Source organism: Lutjanus erythropterus, chromosome 8 (assembly GCF_056507025.1).
Source record: "Lutjanus erythropterus isolate fLutEry1 chromosome 8, fLutEry1.hap2, whole genome shotgun sequence".
Lineage (NCBI taxonomy): Eukaryota > Metazoa > Chordata > Actinopteri > Lutjaniformes > Lutjanidae > Lutjanus > Lutjanus erythropterus.
Window position 1 is genome coordinate 15,131,403 of NC_139324.1, and position 23,645 is coordinate 15,155,047.

At 38.7% G+C, this 23,645-nt stretch overlaps 1 protein-coding gene across 1 annotated transcript in view; it reads left to right on the plus strand.

The window, feature by feature from the left end:
* The window catches only part of nalf1b (NALCN channel auxiliary factor 1b), a 112,956-nt gene extending 90,242 nt beyond the window's left edge, over positions 1-22,714 (plus strand). Inside the window, exons 2-3 of the mRNA XM_084724016.1 lie at positions 14,132-14,303; positions 20,861-22,714. Coding sequence (XP_084580142.1) covers positions 14,132-14,303; positions 20,861-21,162 — 474 coding nt within the window. The 3' untranslated portion in view covers positions 21,163-22,714. The remainder of the gene's footprint in view (positions 1-14,131; positions 14,304-20,860) is intronic.
* Positions 22,715-23,645: the final 931 nt, after the last annotated feature.

A 23,645-nucleotide genomic window follows, 5' to 3' on the forward strand; every position in this document is an offset into this window, starting at 1 on the left:
ATGAAAAAGAAAAAAGTTAAAACTGATTCAGCATTTTATTCCACTGTCACTGACTGCATTATTCAACTGTCATTTTAAGGCCAGACTTACAAGTTATTTGCTAAAAACACAAGATACTCAACATGCGAAGGAGCTCTTTTTATTCATGATATTCCCAGCAGAGGATTCAGAGTGCACTGAGGATTCAGAGGTGGAAAGATATTTCTTTGCCATCTGGGTGAGGTGAGTGTATCTCCCAGAGCCCAATGTTTTCCACCATGTGAGAGAATTTTGTTGAGCAGGTCTTGAGACTGCTGTTCATACATCATACATACAGTTCTTTCTGAAGCAGCATCATCCTGGTCTGGCCTGTCTGTGCAATAGGTGTCTAACCTGCACACAACGTTGCTGTCAACTGACCAAAATCTGAAATAGTTACAAACGGGGCATTTCATATCACTCGCCCTCTTATTCTGCTAAACAGATCAGAAAAGTGAAGGCAGTTAGCCCTAAAGTAAACTGAACTGGAAAGGCTAATTTTAGGCTAATGCTAATGCAAGCATTGTACCTTGACGTTGTCAGCTCTGATGTGATCACATCCCTTTCATGAGCTTTGTAATCTTGCCTTGAACAGCAGTGTCTTTTTGGAGACATGTTAACATGACATGTTAAAACAAATACAACATCGAATGTCATCTGTGGTTATTTATCCATTTGTACATCTTGAAAACAGTTGCTGTTTTTGCTGTTAGCATGTCCGCTGGCAGCAAGTGTTGACCAGTCAAAGGCTGTGGTTCTGACTTGTCATGCGAGTAGCTCTTTCAAACGCATTGTACAATGGAATAACATGAGATTGACCCTTCAAAATAAAATTTGTGGGGACTGCACGACTGCAGTATTGCGTCCCAGCCCTATTTTGGCGTGTTTTTAAAAAAAAGATATTCAACTGTAAAACTAGGAGGCCAATTTAGGACATGGGCTCAGTTTCAAGTGGCCTGACATGGCTGGCCTGGCTGGGTCAGTGGCACCCATGGGAGGAAAGCCCCCTAATAACAAGCTACTGAAAAGTGCGGGTTATTAATACTGTAAAAAAAAAAAAAAAACCTGCTGACACCACTGTCCCTCCTCGTCTGTCTCTAACTCTTTCTCTCATTCACTCTTGTTCTGCACGCCTGTGAGTGTGTGTGTGTGTGTGTGTGTGTGTGTGTGTGTGTGTGTGTGTGTGTGTGTTTGTGTGTGTGCTACCCTCACCTGTAAAAGAGACAGAAAGAGAGCAAGCCAGAGAAATAGCACAGCAAAGCTGGAAAGAGAGCACAGTGTGTCTGAAGGTGAGTGTGTATATCTGTTATGTCTCTGCTGGCAACCTTGCGCCAGCCCCCCCTTCCAGGCCATTTTTCATCCAACTGCTGCAGTACACACTGCAGAGGGAGACAGGGGTGGTGGTGAGCTGGGGTGGGGGGGGTGACATGGATAGCAGCAGGAGAGATAGCAGTTCTATGAAGAGAAAAGGGATTTTACTGTGATACAGTGCGGTCATGGTGAACTGTTGTCTGTTGGTGGGATTACTGACATTATTGAACAGGTTAGCATGGCTGGGGAGGCAACAGGAACGTAACCCCACGGAGGCAGAGAGAGCTGATAGCCGAGCTGCAGGTGCATGCACATGCATACAAGCATGGCCTGGGAGAGCTCACAGCAGGCTGTATGACTGCAGTGGGTGTTGATTCATCACTCTCACTCACAGTAGGCCCATCTTGCTGATAATTATCTTTGTCAAATTAATTATCAGTGTAAGTGTCAGCATGACAGAGCCGATGAATTACAACCAGATAACCTTGATTAATCAACAAAATGAGTTTTAGGGCAAATGTTTTGTGCATATGGATGTGCTTCATGAAGAAAATGTCCCATGTCTCCATCATCCATCATCCATCTCCATCCTCACATCTGTAATTTCTCACCGTCTTATCTTTCTTATTGTCATATCTACTTTACATCCACAGCTGAGCTGGATAGAGTAGTGCAGCGTCCATGTGTTTCTATTTATATTTCCTCTTCCATTTATTTATTTTTTTACTCTTTCCTATTCATAGAAATTACCTTTCTCGAACCATTTTAATCCTTCTTGATCTAATTTTAAGGCATTGCTGCTCTTTGCACTTTTGTTTTGTTTTCTCAATCAAAACAACATTCACACAATGGCATTTAAAACCAAAGCACTGATGGCACAAAGCTGGTGGCAAACATGATAAAACTTAAACTGGAAAGATTGAAAGAAGAATTGATTCTTGAGTCTCATTCACAAGACTTCAAATATCAACATGTTCCAAGACTAGCTAAATAATGAGGAATAAGAAGGTACAGGCAAATGACAGGGTCTCTTTTTGTATTTTTGTGTGAGTCTATGCATTACTTTTTGGGAAAAATCCTACATAGTTTTCCTTTAAAGCAACTATAATCAATACTTTTATATTAACAATTGATTGCATGACAAGTTGAATGTGAAAGGAGTCCCTCATGTTCATGAAATTCCCCTCAGTGCTACAGAGCTGTCATCACTCTCATTAGGGTTTTCAGGCGCAGCAGGCAGCTTTTTTCAGCACAAAGAGCTCGACTAAACTGCATCAACTTAGCATATAATAGTATGTCAGTATTGTGTCTGCAGCTTGTTTCAAAGTGACAAAAAATAAGTTATTTCTGCTTTAAGCTATAATATTGTTTTTTTTTGAGAATTTCAGTAATAAATATGGTTGAGAGGTTTTCAGCATGACTGGCCCTGACCGGTGACCAGCTGAAAATTGGAATTGGCCAAAATTGGAATTGGCACCCTTAAAAGATCATAACTCGGAATCAGCCAAGAAAATTAGTTCATCAGTGCATCTCTAGTAATAAATGTAGTATGTGGGTGAATATTAGGGGTGGGAATCTTTGGGCACCTGTCGATTCGATTACGATTATGATTCAGGGGCTACGATTCGATTTTAAAATGATTATTGATGCATCTTTAATTTATGTAAATTTATGCACTTTTTCACAACATACATTTCTTTTTGTCTCACTGAATAAGCATTCATCACTTGCAATTTTTAAAAACAGTGCATTTGTAATGAGAAACAAGAGTTGAATTCATTTCCATTATATTTTATTAAACTAATTGAGTTACATGGCTTCTCATGTTTGTTGTGTTGCCAAAATATTTTATTTTAGCATGACACAGCTTACATATAACATGGCTCTTGTGCAGTTCGCTTCCGCCATCGACGTTGTAGAAGCCAAAGTGTTTCCACACGTCTGCTTTTAAATTAGAAGGAGCAGTTCGGATCTCATGGCGAGGTGGCTGACGGTCAGCCATGTTTGTTTGCCTCTGTGCGCGTGTCGGCGTGTCCGCTCCAAGTGCGCATCCCAAAGTGTCCCGGAGATGACGCGTACTGCGCTTCTTAGTTCCGCTTTATTTAGAACCTTCTGTATTACTTTAATTAACAGATTCAAATAATTGAAATTTGGACGTATGAGAATTGATTCAGATTCGTCATGCATGGAAACGACATAAAACCTTTAACCACACTGGCTGGTGGAGGCTATAGGTTGGAAGTGGCTAAGGTGGTAAGATTAGTAAAACTCACAATATTTTTGATCGCAAAATATTATCCAGTGAGATTTCTTGATAAATAATCATCAAAGGCAAATAGTAAAACAGCTAGAAAAGTCTTTTAAGTTCGGAAAATAACATAATTTTATTGTTATGCAGCTTTTAAAACCAGGAAATATCAGGATATAACAATATTGAAAATCTATCATGATATCTAGCCTCATATCGCAACACGATAGATTATAAATATTTTGGTCAGCCCTAGCTTTTTTAATTATCATGCTATCATGTGCACATTTACTGTACAATGTCAGCGTGCTGATGTTTAACAGGTATACTGTTTACCATGTTCACAATTTTAGTTTAGTGTGTTAGCAGGCTAACATTTGGTAATTTTGCTGCATTCCAGTCAAAGTTGGAGTTTGGAATTTCCCAGATGAAATTTCCAACTTCTTATTTCCAAGCGTTCCAGACGCAGCATGTCAGATGTAAACAAAAAACATGTCTGACCATCACAAACTAATGTTTCACTGGCAAGTGCACACACAACTCTCTCAGCAGTGCAGCCTCCTTACATAGATCCACAACAGAAGAGGAAAAATGACACATGAGGTAACAGATCCTAACATGCATTTTATTTTACAGCACTTCACTACAAGATAATATGTATTATTAGATGCTGACAAATGCTTTTAAGTTACCTTTTGCTTGATGGCTTACCATTTAAGTGACAATGTGCTCTTCCATTTGTGCTGCCATTGTTTTGCAACAAAGGCAGCAGACATGGAACAGACCGTGTTCTGTCTGTACAAAATCACATGGCAGTTCATCAGTTGGTGGGAAAGAAATAAAAGTTGTTGAGATGGTTCTGGACTGAAACAGTGGACTGACTGACCAACAGACAGACTTTGCCTGTGTATGGAGATGCCTAAAAGTGAGTTCAGTAGTGAATTAGGTCCAGATTAATTAATGTGGACCATCTCCTAATGTCCCTCAGCAGTGGGCTTATAGGCAGAGAGGGATGAAGGGCCGCACTAAACACTGAAAGTTATTTTTTTTTTGTACATAATAATATACAATCATCACCTCAGTAGAAATACACTGAAATGCACTTTGTTCAAAAACAACCTTTTTGCACCATTGTTCTCATTGTTCATGTTTCTGAATGTTGGTGTGTGATGGGTGTCGGGTGATCACATGATCAAGTGGTCCAGACAGAACCACGGACCTGAAATGGATCGTCTCTCAGGCTCAGAGGGCAGTGCAGAGCTCCATCTGACACACTCCTGTAGGCAGCGAACACCTCCTGCACAGAGGAAATTCATTCTTTTCATTATTAATTCACTCACTGCCATGACCGTATCTTTTATCCATTCATTTTTCATGTAACCCTGTACTGCTGCTATTTTGCAATTCAGCACTCATGATTCTTGTTGTATTTCTTCCATTTTTTTCCCCTGAGAATCACACCGCATTGAAACATGGCCTGTCAAATATCTCAGTATAACAGTCTGGTGAACTTTGTGCTGTCTGTAGTCAGAGGTTATTCTATTTTTACACACACATCCCCCTCTGTCTCTCTATTTGTTTGGCTATATTCTCCCTTTAAAAACCTCACTCAGAATAATACTCTATGTTCTTGCCGTGTAGTAATTACATTAGCATGGCTTTTGTTTGCCAAATGAGCAGCCCATATTAAAAGATCCAGGGTGGTGTTTAGCTGTCGGTGTGTGTTTACTGTATGTGCGACAGCAGGTGGGTCGTTATTGAGAAACCAGGCCTGTATGTGTCCACACAGTTATTCAAATGTAACATGAATGTAATTGAATAGGTGCTTCTCGGGGAGTTGCATGAGTGCTTTCTGCGTCACTTCACTTTCAATCAATGTATTGTGCTGTCTGCCAGCAGCCTCACTCGTCCTTTTGTCATACTATTACATTCTCACTGGCTCCTGTAACCATCTTGGCTAAACCAGCCTGTTGATTTCATGTCTGTCTTGTTGTTTAGATCATTAGCTACGTTACATTTTCTCTATATTATTGCTGTTGACACGGTTTGTATGCCTGCCAGGTGCTGGCGCTCCAGGCAAGTCAATATACACACATGCATTTTTTAACTGTACACACAAGGAAATGCACATAAGTACATTCTGGCCAATTAAATTCTACATGCTTAAATTAGCAGGGGAGTTCTGCAGTGATATTAAACTGATTGCACATGCACTGCAGAGGGTATTGGTTTGTTTTTTTCCTTGTTTGAGTTCACGCTCGATTACACTCAGTCACTTACTGACGTGTTTAGCCATGCACCCTCGTTTATTTGCGTATGTGGATGTTGTTTTTCAGATTATAGTTGGCATAACCTTTGCTATTCGACCCTGCAGTTCAGCTCCATCTTGTAGTAGAACTCCCATGGGACACTGGTCCTGCTGATGCTGTAGGAATTGAAATGATAGTTGACATGCTGCCTCCTACTAAAGCACATCCTCTATTTGACCCCGTACATCTTAGACTGCCTTAGTGTCACTACTTGAATGGACTGCTCATTTCATCCAACACTGTGGTAAGCATGTAGAATAATAATCTGAGCTTCTGCAGATGGGGTATAGAATTTTTTTTTTTTTCAGCAGACAGCATACAGTGTATAGGGTCCATTAATTCACATCAGTATGATGAAAAATCATCAAATGCATGTCTTTATATGGATAATTAAAAAAAACACAAATCCAGAAGCATTTCCTAGTTTAGAATAGTTCAGATTATTTGAAGTGGGGTTGTTTGAGGTACTCACTGATAGTCAGTGTATTACCAACAGTAGATGCCGACTGGCACGCCCCCACTTTGAAGAAGCAGGGAGGAGTACCAGCATGGAAGCTAAGCAATGTACTGCTGTGGACAGAGTCGATAACAAAAGGTATTTTAGCCACCTGAAAAAAGGTCCACCTAAAATGTCGATCTGAGTATTTTCACACAACCAAATATTTCTGTCTCGAAACCAACCAAACTCCAAACCAGTCATTTTACCTCGCAGAATGCTGAAGTTGTTGCTCTATCAGTTACTCTGTTGTTGTGTGATTTTTTTTTAACTTACTTTACTTTTTTTAAGTGGCTGAAATACTTTTGTTGCCGACCTCGTTCACAGCAGTACACTGTTTCGCTTTCGTGCTGGTGACTATGGATATAACCTGACATTAAATAATCTGAACAATCTCTTTAACCATTTCTAGATCTTCTGCATACTTCGTGCGTGATGAATTTGTGTTGTGAGTTTCTTAGCTGTGCTTGTTGACTGTACAGTTCTTTCTGCACTATGAGACCTTGGGTGTGTGGAGACTAAATCTGGATGATGATCATTTTGAATCAGTGTAAAATTTTTTTTTTTTTAAAGCAGACATGATGAGGCTTCATTCAGTTTTCATCATTTCCTTCTCTCACGCCCCAGTCTGACACTGTTCAAAATTATGTTAATACGCGGCTATTGTGCTGTACACTCGTCCTGGTTCATTATTTAAGCTGAGGATCATTTAAATAAACAGAGCAGAAAAGAGGATAAAAGAAAAGTGGATAGCCTGAATGCAGTGGAGCAGTGAATGGCTGTGTTAGTTGTAATTGACAAGGCAGCTCATGAGACTCTGCGGTGTGTTTATGTGCATCTGTGCCGTACTGTACTGCATGTTGAAGAGGAATGAGCTGCAGTGATCTGGCTTGTTGCGTGCTACCGGCTCCCTCAGCCTCTGTCAGCAGTTTAGCCACAACCACAAGTACAGATAAAACATTAAAGACGAGGCACTGACAAGGCAGGGCCATCCGGGGCCACTTAAAACCAATACCACTGGGCAGGGTAAGGCCCTCCATCAATCCATCAATTACAACCTTGTTAGCCTAATCATTATGAAATAATCCAATCCAGAAGACAGCCGAGTCTCAGCTCTGCAGATCACAAACAGGCAAGCAAGCCAGTGGAGAGCAGAAAGGGAGTGAGGAGGAGAAATGCATTGTAGAGCTGTAGATTCGATTGTAGTATCAGCAAAACCCTTATTTTTGAATTTCAAAATCAGATTCTCATATGACTGACTTTTGCTGTAACAACTCTGTGTGATTTTTCAGGGCAGACAGACAATTTTCAAAATAAACCAGGAGCTTTCTTATTTTCTTAAAGACCCTCTCTCATCTGCTGATACCTCTCTTCATACAGTCCATGGTCTCTGTATACTCAGAGAGTAGAGCTGGGTAATATATCGATATTATATTGATATTGTATTATGAGACTAGATATTGTCTTACATTTTGTCATGGTTTGGGTCCTTTTTGTTTGTAATTTCCTGTTTTACTTTGAAGTTCTTGCCATCCCTCTTGTTTCTGGTCTTACTTCCTTTCTTTTTCTTTTCCTCTCTTTTTTGATCACTGCTTGTTTTCACCTGTCCTTGATTAGTTTCCCTCTGTACTGAGTCTTGTGTCTTTTTCCCTCCGAACTTGCCAGTTCATCATTATCATTTTTTGTTGGGTATCCCAGCTCGACATGTGTTTTCCTGTTATTGAGGACTTATCTTTATTTTAGATTCAGCTTTGTTTACCTGTGTTTTTGGACTACCTTCTCATTCATGTAAGCCTGTACATTTATTTTTTTTTATTAAAACTTTCGAACTGCTCTATTATTTACCTTTACCAGGGGTGGTTAGTAACTCATGACCACAACAAAAGCATTTTTTTTAAGGAGCAAGTACTTGTCATGTTCCTTCTACTCTTTACACAAGTATATTTTTCAGACATTTTTTACTTCACTACTGTTGCCATTTATACCCTTGTTACAACCAGACTTTATATGTGAAAATGTAGTTAGCTAGCTAACGTTAGTTATCTTCATTTTTTCATGTGTAACAATAACTTATCTTTTTTTGCACCGATGGCTGTGCCATTGTTTTCCTGTAGAGTCTTGATGAACACATTATTGATTTTATGCACTGACTGTCATTTACATTTTTAAATTCTTCTTTAAAAGGATAGTCTACATAGTATCAAGTGGGATATAGCGACCAGTAAGAAATTTCTACTGTCATAATTTATTTTCAAACATTTTACCATTAATGCTCAAGTGGCCTTTATCCATCTTATATTTAAGGCATTTAGTACTAGCTTTCTTTGTGTTACAATTGCATGATATATATAAATATATAATTCATATATTTAGGGCAAATATATTACACAGCCTTAATTTCATCAGTTCAAGAACATAGTTATACCATACTCACTACAGCTTTTTATGAGAAATACTGTTCTCAGTCGCTAATTTATTCCAGGTAATTGTACTTCACCATTTTTTCAATCAATATTTATTAATCTCAACACCTCCTGCAAAAAATTCCCAATAGGCTTTTAATGTGAATCATCTGTGGGAACTGTTACGTTACACTGACAATAGCTTAACAGTGAAAGAAAAAATGGTAAAGCAGAAGCAACTGTAACTCAAGTGTAATTAAGAGCATAATTCTGTTAAAGAGAGAAACTCAGCTAGTAACTTTGCAGGGTTTTCATGTGTGCTTCTATCTGAAAGCATGTGAGAGTGTATCAATGATGCACCCTCGAAGGGAATAGTTACATGATGACAGGAGTTAAGACAGCGGAGTTGAATGGGAGATGTAAAAGGAAGTGAAAGGTGGCAGGAAGAAGAGAATGAAAACTTGAAAGCCAGCTGGCTGACCTCTAACTCACTGAGTAGATGATTGAGGAGAAGGCAGTATTTTACTCTCTCCCCAAGGGGTTTGAGAGAACACAGCAGATTGGAAAAAAAGTTATATAAAGGAGAGAAAGAGTCCATCCCACTGCTGTCTCTATCATGACACTCCTCTCCCTATCTCTCCCACTCGCTGTCTCTTTCTGCTTCTCTGAGGTTTGACAGCAGGATGATAAACTAGCAGTCGCGGTTCTACAGTAGATGGATGATTGAGGGAGTGGAGAGCTTGTATGCAGCAGCACCAGCAGCAGTGGGCTTCACTAACTGGGACTGAGTGCAAAAGGACATGACTGTGTGGGGCAAAGGGCCAAAAAAAAACAAACAAAAAAAACAGTTTCTGACCACATCTGTTGCACTTCAGACAGATGTTCAGCTGGCCGGCAGGTTCACAAGCCATGCTTACCCTTTTTTGTTCTTGGTGTCACTTAGATCTAACCTGTGTTCTTCAGCATTACTAAACGCCGGCTGGCTGATAAATACTAAAACACTTGACGCTCAGTGCCAGTGTTAGTGTAATGTGATACGTGGTTGAATTTTGCTCAGTTTGTCTTTATCTGCCTGTGCTGACAGCTACAGGGCGAGCAGTTGTCCAAACACCGGGGAACAGGAGGACATGAAATGTGTCTTGCACAGGCAAAATGCAAAAGACGGCAGCCATGTGCTCACTTATATCCACACACACACACACACACACACACACACAGATGCACAGTATGTTAATCATTTAGAAATATTAATCTAATGTGTACAAGATGTGACATTAGGTCCTGTGTCCACATTTTAATTTGTGACATTCACACAGTGGTCGATTAGGGAGAAGGGCAGCGCATGTGTGTGTGTGTGTGTGTGTGTGTGTGTCGAAACCAAATATGTCTTCGACTGGAAATCTAATTATTAGCACACAGCAATTTACTGTACAGCATCTGTGAATGTGTGCAGAACGTGTGTGTGTGCACGTGTTCAGTCAGGCATGTAGTTTATTCCTCAGTATACAATATATTGTAGATTTATCTGTTATGCATGGCAGATGATTCAACCCGGCGGTTACTGTGTTATGTTGAATCAGTGTTTATATAATGATATAATGATGCTACAAAATGACAGTGACAGTGTGGCCATCAGAAGCACAAAGGATACCAGACAAAAGGTATTTGTCACAGTAAAGACGATTGTCATCCTTCTCTTTGTTATTCCAGCAGCATCTTAACCTACAGTAATATTCCCCCAGTCAATTTTTGAATAATATGCAAACATGAATCAAAGACAGACAGTTTCTAAGAATAGTTTCTTAAGACATTGTATTATTTTTTGTCCTCATTTCCTCAATTGAATCACATATTGCAAAATCACATTATTCTCTTTTGGTTACTTATATATACTTATACTTTTGGAATAAATAAACACAAGCATGTATTAATGGCATATTACAGAGCAGGCAAAGTATGGAGTATTAGGAAAAACTGGAGTAACTCAGTTTTTTTACGTCTGCCAATGTAAGTAATGAAGACTTTGAAGGAATCAAATGTGTTTTCTTTTTTTTTTTCTATTTTTGAAAATAGAAGTTACCACTATGTTGACATGTATGATTCTAGTGAATAATTTCCAGTCAGAAACATGCTATTTTCACATACAGACTATTTTTACAGAGGTGTGCTGATAGAGGACTGATAGAGAGCTGAACATTATGATGTCACAGTGAATTTGACTGTAAACCTTTTGAATATAAAATGTCATCACCTCATTATTTTATCCTCTTAAACATTTGTGTAAAATTGTGTCATAATAAGCGTATGAATTCTTGAGTTATGTTCAAAAACATGTTTTGTGAGGTCACAGTGACCTGGGCCTGTGACCTCCCAGTTCAGTCCAAGTGGACATTTATACCAAATTTGCAGAAATTCCCTCCAGGCATCTCTGAGATATTGAGTTCAGCAGAATAGGACAGACATGACCTCTGACCTCTGAAGTCCAAAATCTAATCATTTTATCCTTGGATGGATCTATATATGTATGGATGTTTGTACCAAATATGAAGAAATTCCCTTAAGGCGTTTCTGAGATATTGCATCCGCAAGAAAAAAGAAGGAAGAATTATTTTATTTTGCATTTTGAGAATAATGTCAAGAATAAAGTCAAATGTTAAGTCTAAATCTCAGCATACAAAAACAATTTTGAGTCAAAAATCATATTTCGACTTTATTCTCGACATTGTGACTTTATTCTTGAGATTTTAAAAAAATCTTTTGGCAGTTATACTGAGAGTTCAACTTTACTTTTAACGTCTCAATTTTATTCTCAATTTTTCATCTTTATTCTAGGCTGGATTGCAAGTGTCTTTGTTCAGAAAGCAAGCTTTGTTACTTATACTGTACTTCTTGCAGTCTTTTCTGACTCCTTGCCATCTTAAAAATTTGATCAGAAAATTACAGTTTGTGTGTTTGTGTGTATTTCTTCTTTGATGTGTTCAGGGATTTTTTTTTTATGTTTATGTGTTTAATTAAAAAAATATCATATCAACGTACACACACTATCATACTCTCTTCTTTTTTTGGCACACACACACATAAACACACACAGCCACAATAGCAACATGTAAGTATCTATGGAGGTGTGATATGATCTATGGTTTGGTCCACTGTTTTTAGGCGTGATGATTAGCTCGCAGCAGGTGGTAGCTTGCCTCACAGTCCCTGGAGCGTTTCACAGGAAATACCAGCTAATTGCTGCAGGTGATAATACCACACAATTAGGCGACCACTTTATCGCATGAGAAAAGAAAAATGCTAAGTGCTAAGTAAACCATTTGTCCCCACTTGTACACTTGTAGAGTTGAGAAATTGGGTGAGAAAAAAATTACCAAATTACAGCAAACAGACCTCAACATTATTATGGCTAATATAGGCTGTTAATGCAATACACTGTAAACAGCAGTGTTTGTGTTTAGAAATATTGTGAACAGATTCAAAATATGAGCTTGTTTACAAACAGTACTTACTTGAACAAACCTCACAATACCAGATAGCATTAATGACTTGATTGTTGTCTCCTGCTGTTTTATTAAAAGATCTGTCAGTGAGCTCGGTAGTTACAGGTTATCCAATTCTGTTTTGGCTTTTGGTGATGCTCCTACACTTAATGATTTCTCCTCCTATTGTGCCTTTTGAGGTATTATGATTGAATTATGTTTTGCAATTTTTAAAACTATTTCTTCCTTGCTTTTTCTCAGCAGTAACCATTCAGTGTATTTGCACAGTGTGTGCCTTTCTTTATAGTTTTTATTGTCACCAGCTGCCTTTTTTTTCAAAATTACATCTGATTATAAGCTCAGTATTACCGTTACCTTTTCTCAGTCCTTTCAGTTTGTTTGGTTGCACTGTAAACATATTCATGAGTTGCTCTTTTTCAATTAAGTTTCTGCCTGAAAAATCACAATTTTTATTGTTTATGTATTTTTTTTTCTCTGTTTTCATTCCACACTTGTTTTGGCAGTGTAATCATGTGTTTCTCATGCCAATAAAGCCGTTCTGAATTTGAATTTGGATTCACAAATCATACTTGCTGCTATAAATTCTTTAATTACAATTTTTCCAAAAAGCAAAGTCCCAACATGTATTTTTGGACCACATAAATGTATTAGAGAAAAAGCTCCAATTTGAGAATAAATTATTAACTAAACTAGTAAATTATTAAAATTCCTAGCCATTTCTCTTTCAACCACTCATCACAGTCTACCTCAGTGGACAGTGTTTGCTTACTTGTCATGGAGACAACTTTTGTTTAATTCTTTGGATCGTAATTGATTACTATACTGTTGACCCAGTTTGATTTACTGATGCAAACAACCCCAGAAAACAGTTTTTTACCCACAAGCAGGATCATCAATACACTGTACCCCTCCATAAACATGTCCACTCCCCCCCCTCCCCTATAACCCCAACATCAGTACTGGCACCTGAACTGAAATATTTTAAACTGAAGCACGGAGCATTTAATCTGGAATATGTACTTTAAAAAAAAGAAACAGACTATTCAATCTGAAACATATTCTCTTCAAACTTCAAATTTTAAACTGAATCATGCACTTCTTTGAAACCGATGCACTTTTTGATCAGATATAGATCCATGCTGCTAATCTGTATGATTGAGTTGTGTGTTTTAGTTGCATTGTTGTGTTTGTATATATTTATATGCTGTGTTGACATGGCCTTAGGCTCTCATTTTTTATGTATGTGAGCACATAAGAAGAAAGAAAAGAAAATGACATTAAACTAAATCTTGAATCTTGAATAGTACTGTATTAGAATTAGCTGTTGTCTGAAATGCGTCCCTGTATTCATTTGAGAATAATAACAGCTTCTTGTCTTTTGTTATGATTCTTTGTGGTGGGTGTACTAATATGTTTACATTTGGATTATGGTATAGTTTGTAAAGCAAGTTGCAGATCCAGTGCATTACATTTTACGCAGGATGTACGTAGTCCACCATAATAACAGCAGTTATCTTTCTGAGAACAGTGAAATGCAGCTGCTGTAAACAGTGATGCTCAGTTGTTCTGAGGAGGAGGTTTGATAATACTCTGTATTGACTGATAAAGTGACGACTTCCACATTCATGAAACAGTGGATATTAGGATCACCAGGATATCTGCTCAGCCCTGTGTGAATCAATAGCTGTAGAGGTCACGGATGATGCACATACATGTGAGAGTGTGCATGTGTGTACGCGTCTCATCCACTGAAACCCTCCCTAACTCATCAATATCCTCTCTCTGCACCCCCTCCACCTGTCTGTCTCTCTCTCTCCCCTGCCCTCACCTCTCTTGTTCCCACCTAGATGGTTTATAAGCCCTGGCTGTGTTCTCAGTACTTCCAGACCACCCAGATGCACTGCAGTAAGCGAATCCCCTGTGGTCAGTACTGCCTGGAGGTGCAGCAGCGGTGCCCCTTCGTCCTGCCCGACAATGATGATCTCATTCATGGAGGCAGCCCCAGTTTTATATGCACAGGTACAAAAAATAATTGCACAGTTTATGTATTCTTCTGTTTGGTTTTATCCCCTGTGTTTTCTTATTTTAAAGATTAGCATCAGTATATTACTGACAGCTGCCCGGTAACTTTAGCTTTAACTGAGCTTTTGGGCTGGAGTCCTTTGTTGACGTTTGAGGGATAAAGGAGCATTACTTCCCCAAATCCTGGGATTCAAAGCTATAATCAGTGTTGCAAGGTCTATTTTTAAAAACACAATCCACTACAGATTTCTAAATGCCTGCCTTGAAATGTAATTTGTGACATATTCCATTAGATTACTCAAATTAAGTTTTCTAAATACTTTTGGAGTACTTCAAATTGTTTTGCTGAGCCCATTTGTCTGGGTCACTCTGAACGTAGTTAACACTTGGTTTTGGGAATAAGGTGGTGTATTGGCAAGAATCTGGCAATATGTATTCTGACTCACCACATACACACTTCTCTTTTAAGTCCTGCCATTGGTCACTTGCTGCATCGACATTTTCAAAGTCCCTGAGAAACTACAAAAAACCTCTGAGCTGCAGCCTACATGCTGAAAACGGTAAATTAGAGCCTGGGATGCTAATGGTATGAACGTAAACAAGCTAACAGCTGTAGTCATTATAATGACAGAGCTTGCCTCCTGACATGCAAATGTTCCACCAAAACAAGTTCCTCCTCGACACTATATTGCAGCTGCCTTATCACTGCATCCTGGGCTTAGCGCTGCCCAAGACGTTTGTGATTGGTTTTAAAGAAATGCAAACAAGGCAGGGAATTTTTTCCCTCATAGCAAAATGTGTATGTGTGGAGACAATATGATACATATCACAACATCAAATTTTAGGAAAACATAGTAGTCATAGTATAAAGAACATACCACAATGCATAAAATTAGTTTACTTTTTTATGCAATCAGAACAGTGAACTACACGGCAATCTAAGGGTCAACACAAAATGAATCATTGCCACAAATCATTGCGATATAAAGATATATCACAATATAATGATAGTGATTTTGAGGTAATATTGGGACACTTGACTGTATTGATATTATCTTATATCCCTAAACATTACCAAATAAAGTCGAGTGCTTCCATCCTTTGGACACAAACAACAGCGGAGCTTATGCACACACCACCCATGTCCAAAGAATATAATGTAAATCACATGTTGAACAGTTTATATTTGTGCCTAATTTACAATATCAGCTATTAAGACTCACTAATTATCCATCTAGTTAGCCAAACGAATGAGCAAGTCAAGTAAAATTAATTAAGTAAAAAAAACAAAAATCACAATTATCCCTCCGGGAAGTTGTGATCACAACAGTTAATGCAAATTCATCCGATCTCTGTGAATTCTGCAAATTTGACCAATCACTGTAGCTTTCTGTAAGTATCTTCAATCATAGCAGCCCCCTGCACAAACATCATATATGTATCTCTCAGTGAACCAACTCAATGTTCTGGAACAATCTGCCTTTGATTTTTCAGTAATTATACAAAAAACTTTTATGTAATTTCATTGCAAAAAATGTCTCAAACATTGCAGCATGCATCACAATTTTTTTTTTTTAGAAAAGCTGCTGTGATATCAGACATTTTAGCCCACAACAGTCTCCAAAACAGCCCACGAAATCCTGGAGGGACTGCTTTACAATCTGTATAGTGTGTGCCCTCTGTCTTTGATGTTAAACCCTCATTAGTAACTCACAGTAATACAGGGCTTCCCAGACTTTTTCATGTCAAGGACCCTCCCAATAGATGCAAAGTAGACCACTGAGCCCCAGTTCAAGCATATTCTGTCTTAAGGAATCCCCTCTGAGCCTTCTTGTATTTGTTGTATGTATTTATCTCCTGTGTTGACGCTGCAATGGGCTTTTTACAAATGTGAGTGCATAAGAAAATGACAATAAAGTAAATATTGAATCTTGATTAGTACTGCAACTTAGATTTAGGTCTTATCTCATGGACCCCTGTTGATCCACAGACCCCAGTTTGAAAACCACTGCAATAACTGTGAGCACATAGGGGGGATAGTGTCTTGCTTAATAATATTTCAGTGGGACGCACAACCTCTAATGGACTCACAGTTAACATGTGTGGCTTTACAGATACAGGATGATCTCTCTAATCACCGAACCATAACAAGAAACTGTTGCTCCACTGTGACAGTAAGTCTGTGTGGAACAGTATATAGCACTCTGTGGGTCAGTGTCACTAAATGCACTACTTACTATTAGCTCAGGACGCACAAACACACAAAGACAAGCACAAGCAAATCTGAATCCTTAATAAATTACCTTGTTAACCTTGACGGGACCAGATTCTTGTATCCACATACATGGAGGAAGAGTCCCCCACATGATTAGCATGTGAGCATATTTTTGTCCCCACAACAAGACTAATACAAAGACAACATGTGCTGATTCTGCCCTCTGGTGGTCCATTTGAGCATCAGGTTACATCCATGGACAATATGACAGAAGACGCTTAGAGTTGTGTTTTTGTTTTTTATTTGTATTTGTATTTTTATTTTAAAAAATATTATTATTCATTGAAATTAAAAGATGAAACTATTGATATTCTTTTTTTTTTTTTTTTTTTTTTTTTTTTATCAAGAAGTCCCATGAAAAGACCCAAATAATCTGTTATTCCACCTCTAAAGAGTTTGTGATTTTCCCGGCTTCCATCTGAAAAACTTAAAATGGGTCACAGATGTACAGTATACTTACGCTTTTTAAAAAAAGCTAAGTCATTTTCTAAAACAGTTGGACACTTTAGTTTCTGGTAAATGTTATTCAAACAGGAGTAAATAGTATACTAGTATAATAGTGATTTCAGCTGTGGAGTATTCACAGCAATAGGATGTTGTATGTGGGATTGTGTTAAAAAAAAATTCAAATTCAATGCAATGAAGAAACATGTCACCTAGTGCAACAACATAGCTAACTGATGACTTTTTAAATAGATTTTAGACCACTGTGTAACATAAAAATAAACAATATCATGTTTTGACTACACAGACAATACTTGTTAGCAGAAGTGGAAAGAGTACCAGAATACTGTACTCAAGTTAAGTCATTTAAAATGTACTCAAGTTACTGTTACATTTTTGGGTGAATCTAGCAGATGCAACAAACAGTATTTGGTTACAGAAATTTAACAACTGCCACTTCTTTAATAGCAGAATAAAAACATCCCCAAAGCAGATAACACAGAGATGTCTAATCACTATTTCTTTCACTGCATCTGCAGCCACAAGCACACATATAAAGGAACAGTTTTGATACACTAAAGTGTTGCTTGAGTTGCTGATATCCCTCTCTGTGGATGTTGGACTCACCTGTCTGAATGTCATTCCCAGAGCCTTGTCCTTTCCAGAACCAGTCCTTTCAGCCTCTATGTCCCACTATCACCAGCCCTCTTAGCCACTGTGTCCCATTGCACTTGTCAAAGTTTTCAAATGTTCTGAGCTGAAGTCTCACAGCAAAAAGTCCCACACCTCACTGACAGAAGTTCATCATGTAGAAATCACTGCAGGAGTATCCACCATTAGCATGTTAGCATTTAGCCAGACCCAGCATGCACCTGTTGGTCAAACAACATGCATTAAATGTTTCATTTGGGTCACTTGGCATGTTTGCAAGGTGGTGCATTAAGTCAGTGATTGATTATGGTAGATGTAGTCTTTTTTAAACTACACTAAGGGTTAGGGTTGCAGTAATGCTAACCTTCACGATGACATCATCCTTACGTGTAATGCATTATTGTGTATTACTGTACTATTCACAAACTGTTACAAACCGGTCAGACTGCACCCCTTGCAGCCCGACACCTGGCCGGCAAACGTACGCAATAAACATTTCCAGAGTGTCAGCAGACTGCAAAGTGTCTGATTCTAGAGCTCCAACCTCCTGCAGCCACAGACACACCAGCAGCTTCTTCTGTGCTGCTGCTGCTGATTTTGCTCCTGTCTTTAGTTCCAGTAATTGTGTACAGTAAGTACACAAACAAATGACTTTGTTACAGTAATGAGACTGTCATTAAATGTCATTTGTTATACTTTTACCCCTGCTTGTTAGTAGGATGACTTAATTGGTTTTGTATTTTTTCATGGGTTTTGCTAACAGTGAGAAAAATACAGAATATCAACAAACATCTTGTCACTTTATTTGCAGTAGAAAAGGTCTTACTTTGTGGCAATCTGTTTTAAATGCACAGTCTGCTCTGAGCACGAGCTTATGTACTGAGCAAGGCTAATTTAGTATTTGTCTGAATAAGTAAATATGTGTTTACAGCAGCTACTTCACTTTCACCTCTGCATGTATGTGCATGTGTGTATTTTTTAAATAATTCTGCAAACATGCTCACTCTAAATGCAGATTCGTCAGACACTTGCAATAATTTCATGGTTCCTGTTGTCACACTGTTCCTGTTGACAGTCAAACTGTGCTGAGTGGGCACACACACATCTTCAGATTTCACTCCTCACATTAGTGTGCATGCAGGCCGTGACAAACTTCCTTTGCTTATAATGTCAGTGGAGACAGTGTCAGACAGCTGTGTGTGGTTTCAGTCCGTGTGTCAATGCAGTATTCTTTGATACATGACAGTTTTGTTGTTATACTGAATGTATCACTGTATTTCAATGTTTGTTAAAAAGAAGCACAAAATACTCTTTATTTTTTAAATTATATTTGGGGTCTCCATACAGCAGAAGCACTTCTGTCGTGTATCTGTAGGCCTACTTACAAAGCCAAGGGTAATTTCAGTAATTCAACTGAATTGCTGAGCAGAACACACATTTGACTGGTAGCATGTAGAATAAAAAAAAAATCACACATTCATTACATGTTGTGAGTGAGCTGCAGTTTAAAGACACAATATGAAATGTAAAAAACACAATAAACATAATTAAAAAAAAACAAAAAAACATCACATTAAGAAAATAAAACTGCAAATGTGGATATGTCTAACAATTATTCCCATTACTTTACTTCTAGACATATTTAAAGGTATAATATGTAACAGTTCCACAATATAATGTCTAAAAAAGATTAGACCTGTGAGTTGTGTACTTAGATGATCCCAGATGTTTCCAATAATGTTTGACCGCAGAGAAATCTGTAATTTATTCAACATAACGGTGTGTTTCACTTGGTTGACTGTCATCATATCCTCTGTATCTGCAGATGTACAGTACTACAGGATCATTCAGAATCAGTGGAGGATTTGAGGGGGATGGGGGGAGATGCCACCCCCCTTGTTAGCAAACTGACCAAAATGCATCCACCTTGTCAACCTGCTATTCCTCCTCTCCATCCCCTTGTAGCAGACAGAGTGCAGAGTTAGAGCGGTTGGGTAGTTGAATATGTTAGTCGGCCTAAATCACTGATCCTTTATCTGACTGAGGTTTGTCACAGTTACAATCTATGGCTCCGACCATGGCTCTGAAATATCAGCAGCCTAACTGTGCTGTGTATTAATAAACTCATCACACTGTCCATGGTGCTGAAGTAGTAGTGACACATTAGTTAAAAACTATTTGGTTAGGAAATGGTTTGGGTTAAAGGAAGTTATCTCATTGGGTGTGTCCTGTTGTGAAGTGTACCTGCCAGACTGCAGACAGACCTTTCTCCTCTAGTTACTATATGGCCTCTGCAGAAACACAGGAAACACCAGATACATCAGAGAGTGAGGAAGGAAGTCTGAACGTGAAGTGAATGAAATTTTAATACACTACCCAGATTTTTATCAGATTTCACACCACTTAATGATATCATCAAAGTCTGTCTTTGTTAGTTATTGTTTTGATAGAAAGACCCAGGAGGAGAAATTACATACTGTGCAATTAATGTTCTGGCCTAGAAAATGTCAGAATAATGGGCAAGATGATATATTCACACAGCTTGTTTTGTCCAAACAGCAGTCTACAACCCAGAGGCATTCATTTTACTATAATAAAATACCAAAAGATCAGAATATATTTAGAATTGAGGAGCTGTAGCCATTGATTTTTTTGCATCTGTGTTTGAAATAGTTATCAGAAGTCAGCTCCAGTTGCAAATAAAAACAATCCTTGTGCAAATAAAGAAACAATGACTGGCAATGTTTGCTAATTTTAGTTTTATATTATTGGAAATCTTGGCTATACACACAATGTCATCTGTTTTCTTATTAATGGTGTATATATCATTTTTTCAGTCCCCTGAAAACTTATTTTGTTTTGTCAAATGTTTTCTGTACTTGGAGTGCTTCTTTATTTTGTGCATGTGTTGTCAAATATGTGTTTCTTCATTTTATTCTTTTTTTCCATTTGCTCGTGTTTTCTTGCATTACATATTCATTCTCACTCAAGTCCATGGTTATTTTTGTCTTTTGGTTCTGAAAGCAGCTCTTGTGGGGGAAGCTGGAAGGCAGCGATACTTATCCTCATCTTTTTGTGACAGGAAGCAAGAATACATGTTGCATCTTTAAGACAACATGTGCGAGCTAACTGTTTGTGTTTCCACCACCACCACCACCCCTTTCCCCCTAAACTACCCATGCAGGGCTGCTGGAGGACTATCCATCAGGTGTGGACCCAGATGCAGAGTGCTGTGATGTGCGGTGGGACTTGAAAGTGGACAACCGTTCCCGGGGGACCCTGAAAAGAACTCACCCGCCATGCCAGCACCGTACCTCCCTCAGCTCCTCGGCAGCCTGCAGACTGTGTAACAGCCGGCTCAAACTCTGCCTGCTGGTCCTTGTCCTCCTACACACTGTTGCCAGCCTCACTGCATCCCACAATGCAACAGGACTGGGCCTCCCCGCCATCACGCCTCTGGAGGAGAGCCCTGCCAACGAGGAGTGATAGAGCTGCCAGGAGGAGGTGAGGTTGTTGGGGTGGGGGATTCCCTCACCATGGCAACCGATGTGGAAAAATACAGCCACAGTTGTGCAAGCGGCTGGAGCTGTGTGCCTGTGGACATTCTGCAGCGCTCTCTGGCAATTGGAAAATGTGGGACGCTTTGAGACAAAGGACACACAAATCAATCAAAACAAATAAATAAGAAAACAAACAGACACACTAAGGGATTTAACCAGTCCCTTAGATAGAAAGGGGACAATGCCACAGCCTTTGTTGAGTGGGAAGGTCGGCTTCCTCATGGCTGAGTTTCTCTCACTACGCTTTTTTACACTGTGTTCCAATTATTGGTTTCTGTTGCACTGGCTGACTATGGAATAACACAATCATATTCTCTTTCTAATGTTCATCCTTTGTGTTTGTTTCTGGGTCTCTCATACAGGAAGAAAATGTGTTCTCTAAATAAGACAGATAATGTGTAAAAAAAAAAAAATTAGCTGCAGGTTTGTGAGCGTGTGATGGTTTGTGTTTCTAGATCTACTTTGTGTGTGCGAGCATGTGTGGGCGTGTGTGTGCTTGTGTGCATGTCCTTACACATGTGTGTATGTGTGTGTGTGTCTGTGTGTGAGAGAGATGATGAGTGTGTGTTGCTGACACATACCTTAAAAGTCTACCTAACAGGCTGGTGCAGCGATGATGTATTTAAGGAGCCTCCTCTCCGGATGTCATTTAGCTCTGCTGGTCTGGTTTACTGGCCACAATGTCATTAAAACTTTCCTGGGTTTTGAATGCGGTTCTGAGGTCCATAATAAGCGCTGTGTTTAACACAGGTTCATGGTTTTCCCTCACTTTGTTTTGTGGGATAATATTCAGCTATTAACGCTGTTTATAGTTCTGTAATTAGCATCAGTATAAAGCTAACACCTGGCTAAACAAACAAGAGACATTACTCCAACAGGATATCATGATTTTATTATAACTTGGGTCATATTTTTAATGTTTTCACCATGACTCCTATCACAGCACTGTACTCACTATGTTCATTGCTTTCATGAAGTGGGGCAACCCTTATAAAATGAAGTCAGACAAGGGAAGGGAAACAAGCAGTCAGTTTTGACAAACCCCAGGTTTGTCTAACTTTAAGGACCAGTATTTTTTGAATTAGTGGCATTTAGCGGTGAGCTTGCAGATTGCAACCACTTTCTCCTTCCAAGCATGTAGGAGAATCTAAGTGAAAAAAAAAAAAAAAAAACACAAAACACAGAAGGCTGTATCTTGTGCCAGTGTTTGGTTTGTCCGTTCTGGGCTACTGTAGCTGTGCAACATAGCAGCCTGTCTGGAAGAGGACCAGCACCTTCTGTAGATATAAACAGCTCATTCTAAGGTAATAAAAACACATCCATTCTTATTATCAGGTGATCATACACTGATAAAAACCCACTTATCAAAATTATATTCCAGTTTTGGCATAGTTTTGCCAATAAATCCCCATAATCCTTACACCATGGACCTTTAAGGCCAAGTGCCCACTCATAGTTTTCCTGTGCAATGTGCAGGCTGCACTCAACTTCAGTTTTTACGCCAACAATGGTTTTTAGTTAATATGGCTATACTGATTGCTTGTTTATAATATATGTATTCCTGTCCGACCACGACAGAGATAAAAGGCTGTTATCCAGGTGGTTGCTATCCTTAATTATTATCTTAGCATTATTCTTGCAGTGCCTGGTTTAAATATTCTTTAGGAATGGCTGTTTACATTAGGTAGCCTGTCACGATAATCTCCCAGAATTTCATCTGGGTTGAAACAGTCTCTGCCCACTGTAGAGATTTAGACTAGTTGCATGATGCAGGAGTTACTTTGTTTAGCTAAATTATTATACCCAATAGAACTGACAGGCAAAACTACAAAAGTAAGACCTAAGCTGTAATAAACCAGAATGATCCTTAAAGGTCCAGTGTGTAAGATTTATTGGCAGAATATAGCAGAAATAGAATATAATGTTCATAAGTGATGTTTTTATTAGTCGGTAATTACCTGAAATTAAGAATAACTTTGCTTTCGCTAACTTAGTATGAACTGTTTATATTTCCAGATGGCGCAGGTCCTCTTCTACAGAGGCTGTCATGTTAAACTGCCATGTTTCTGCAGTAGCCCAGAATAGACAAACCTTGTCTCTAGATACAGCCTTTTGTATTTTGCGTGAGTTTCATGGCCACCATAGTTTCTCCTGTACACCTAGAAGGGCTAGAGCTCACTAATCCTACAAACTGGTCCTTTAAGCTTCAGGCTAGCACTATGACTATGAGTCATACGAACAAAATCAGTCATTTTTTTAAATTGAAAATATATCTTTAAAAGTTAAAAAAAAAATCATGGTTTAAAGGTGCTAAACTAAAACATTAAGATTAGCACTCATGTTGCACTCTGCTGTGTTTTGAATTAACAAAAGACAAAGCAGATGCACGTGATTGGATGCCAAAGAACC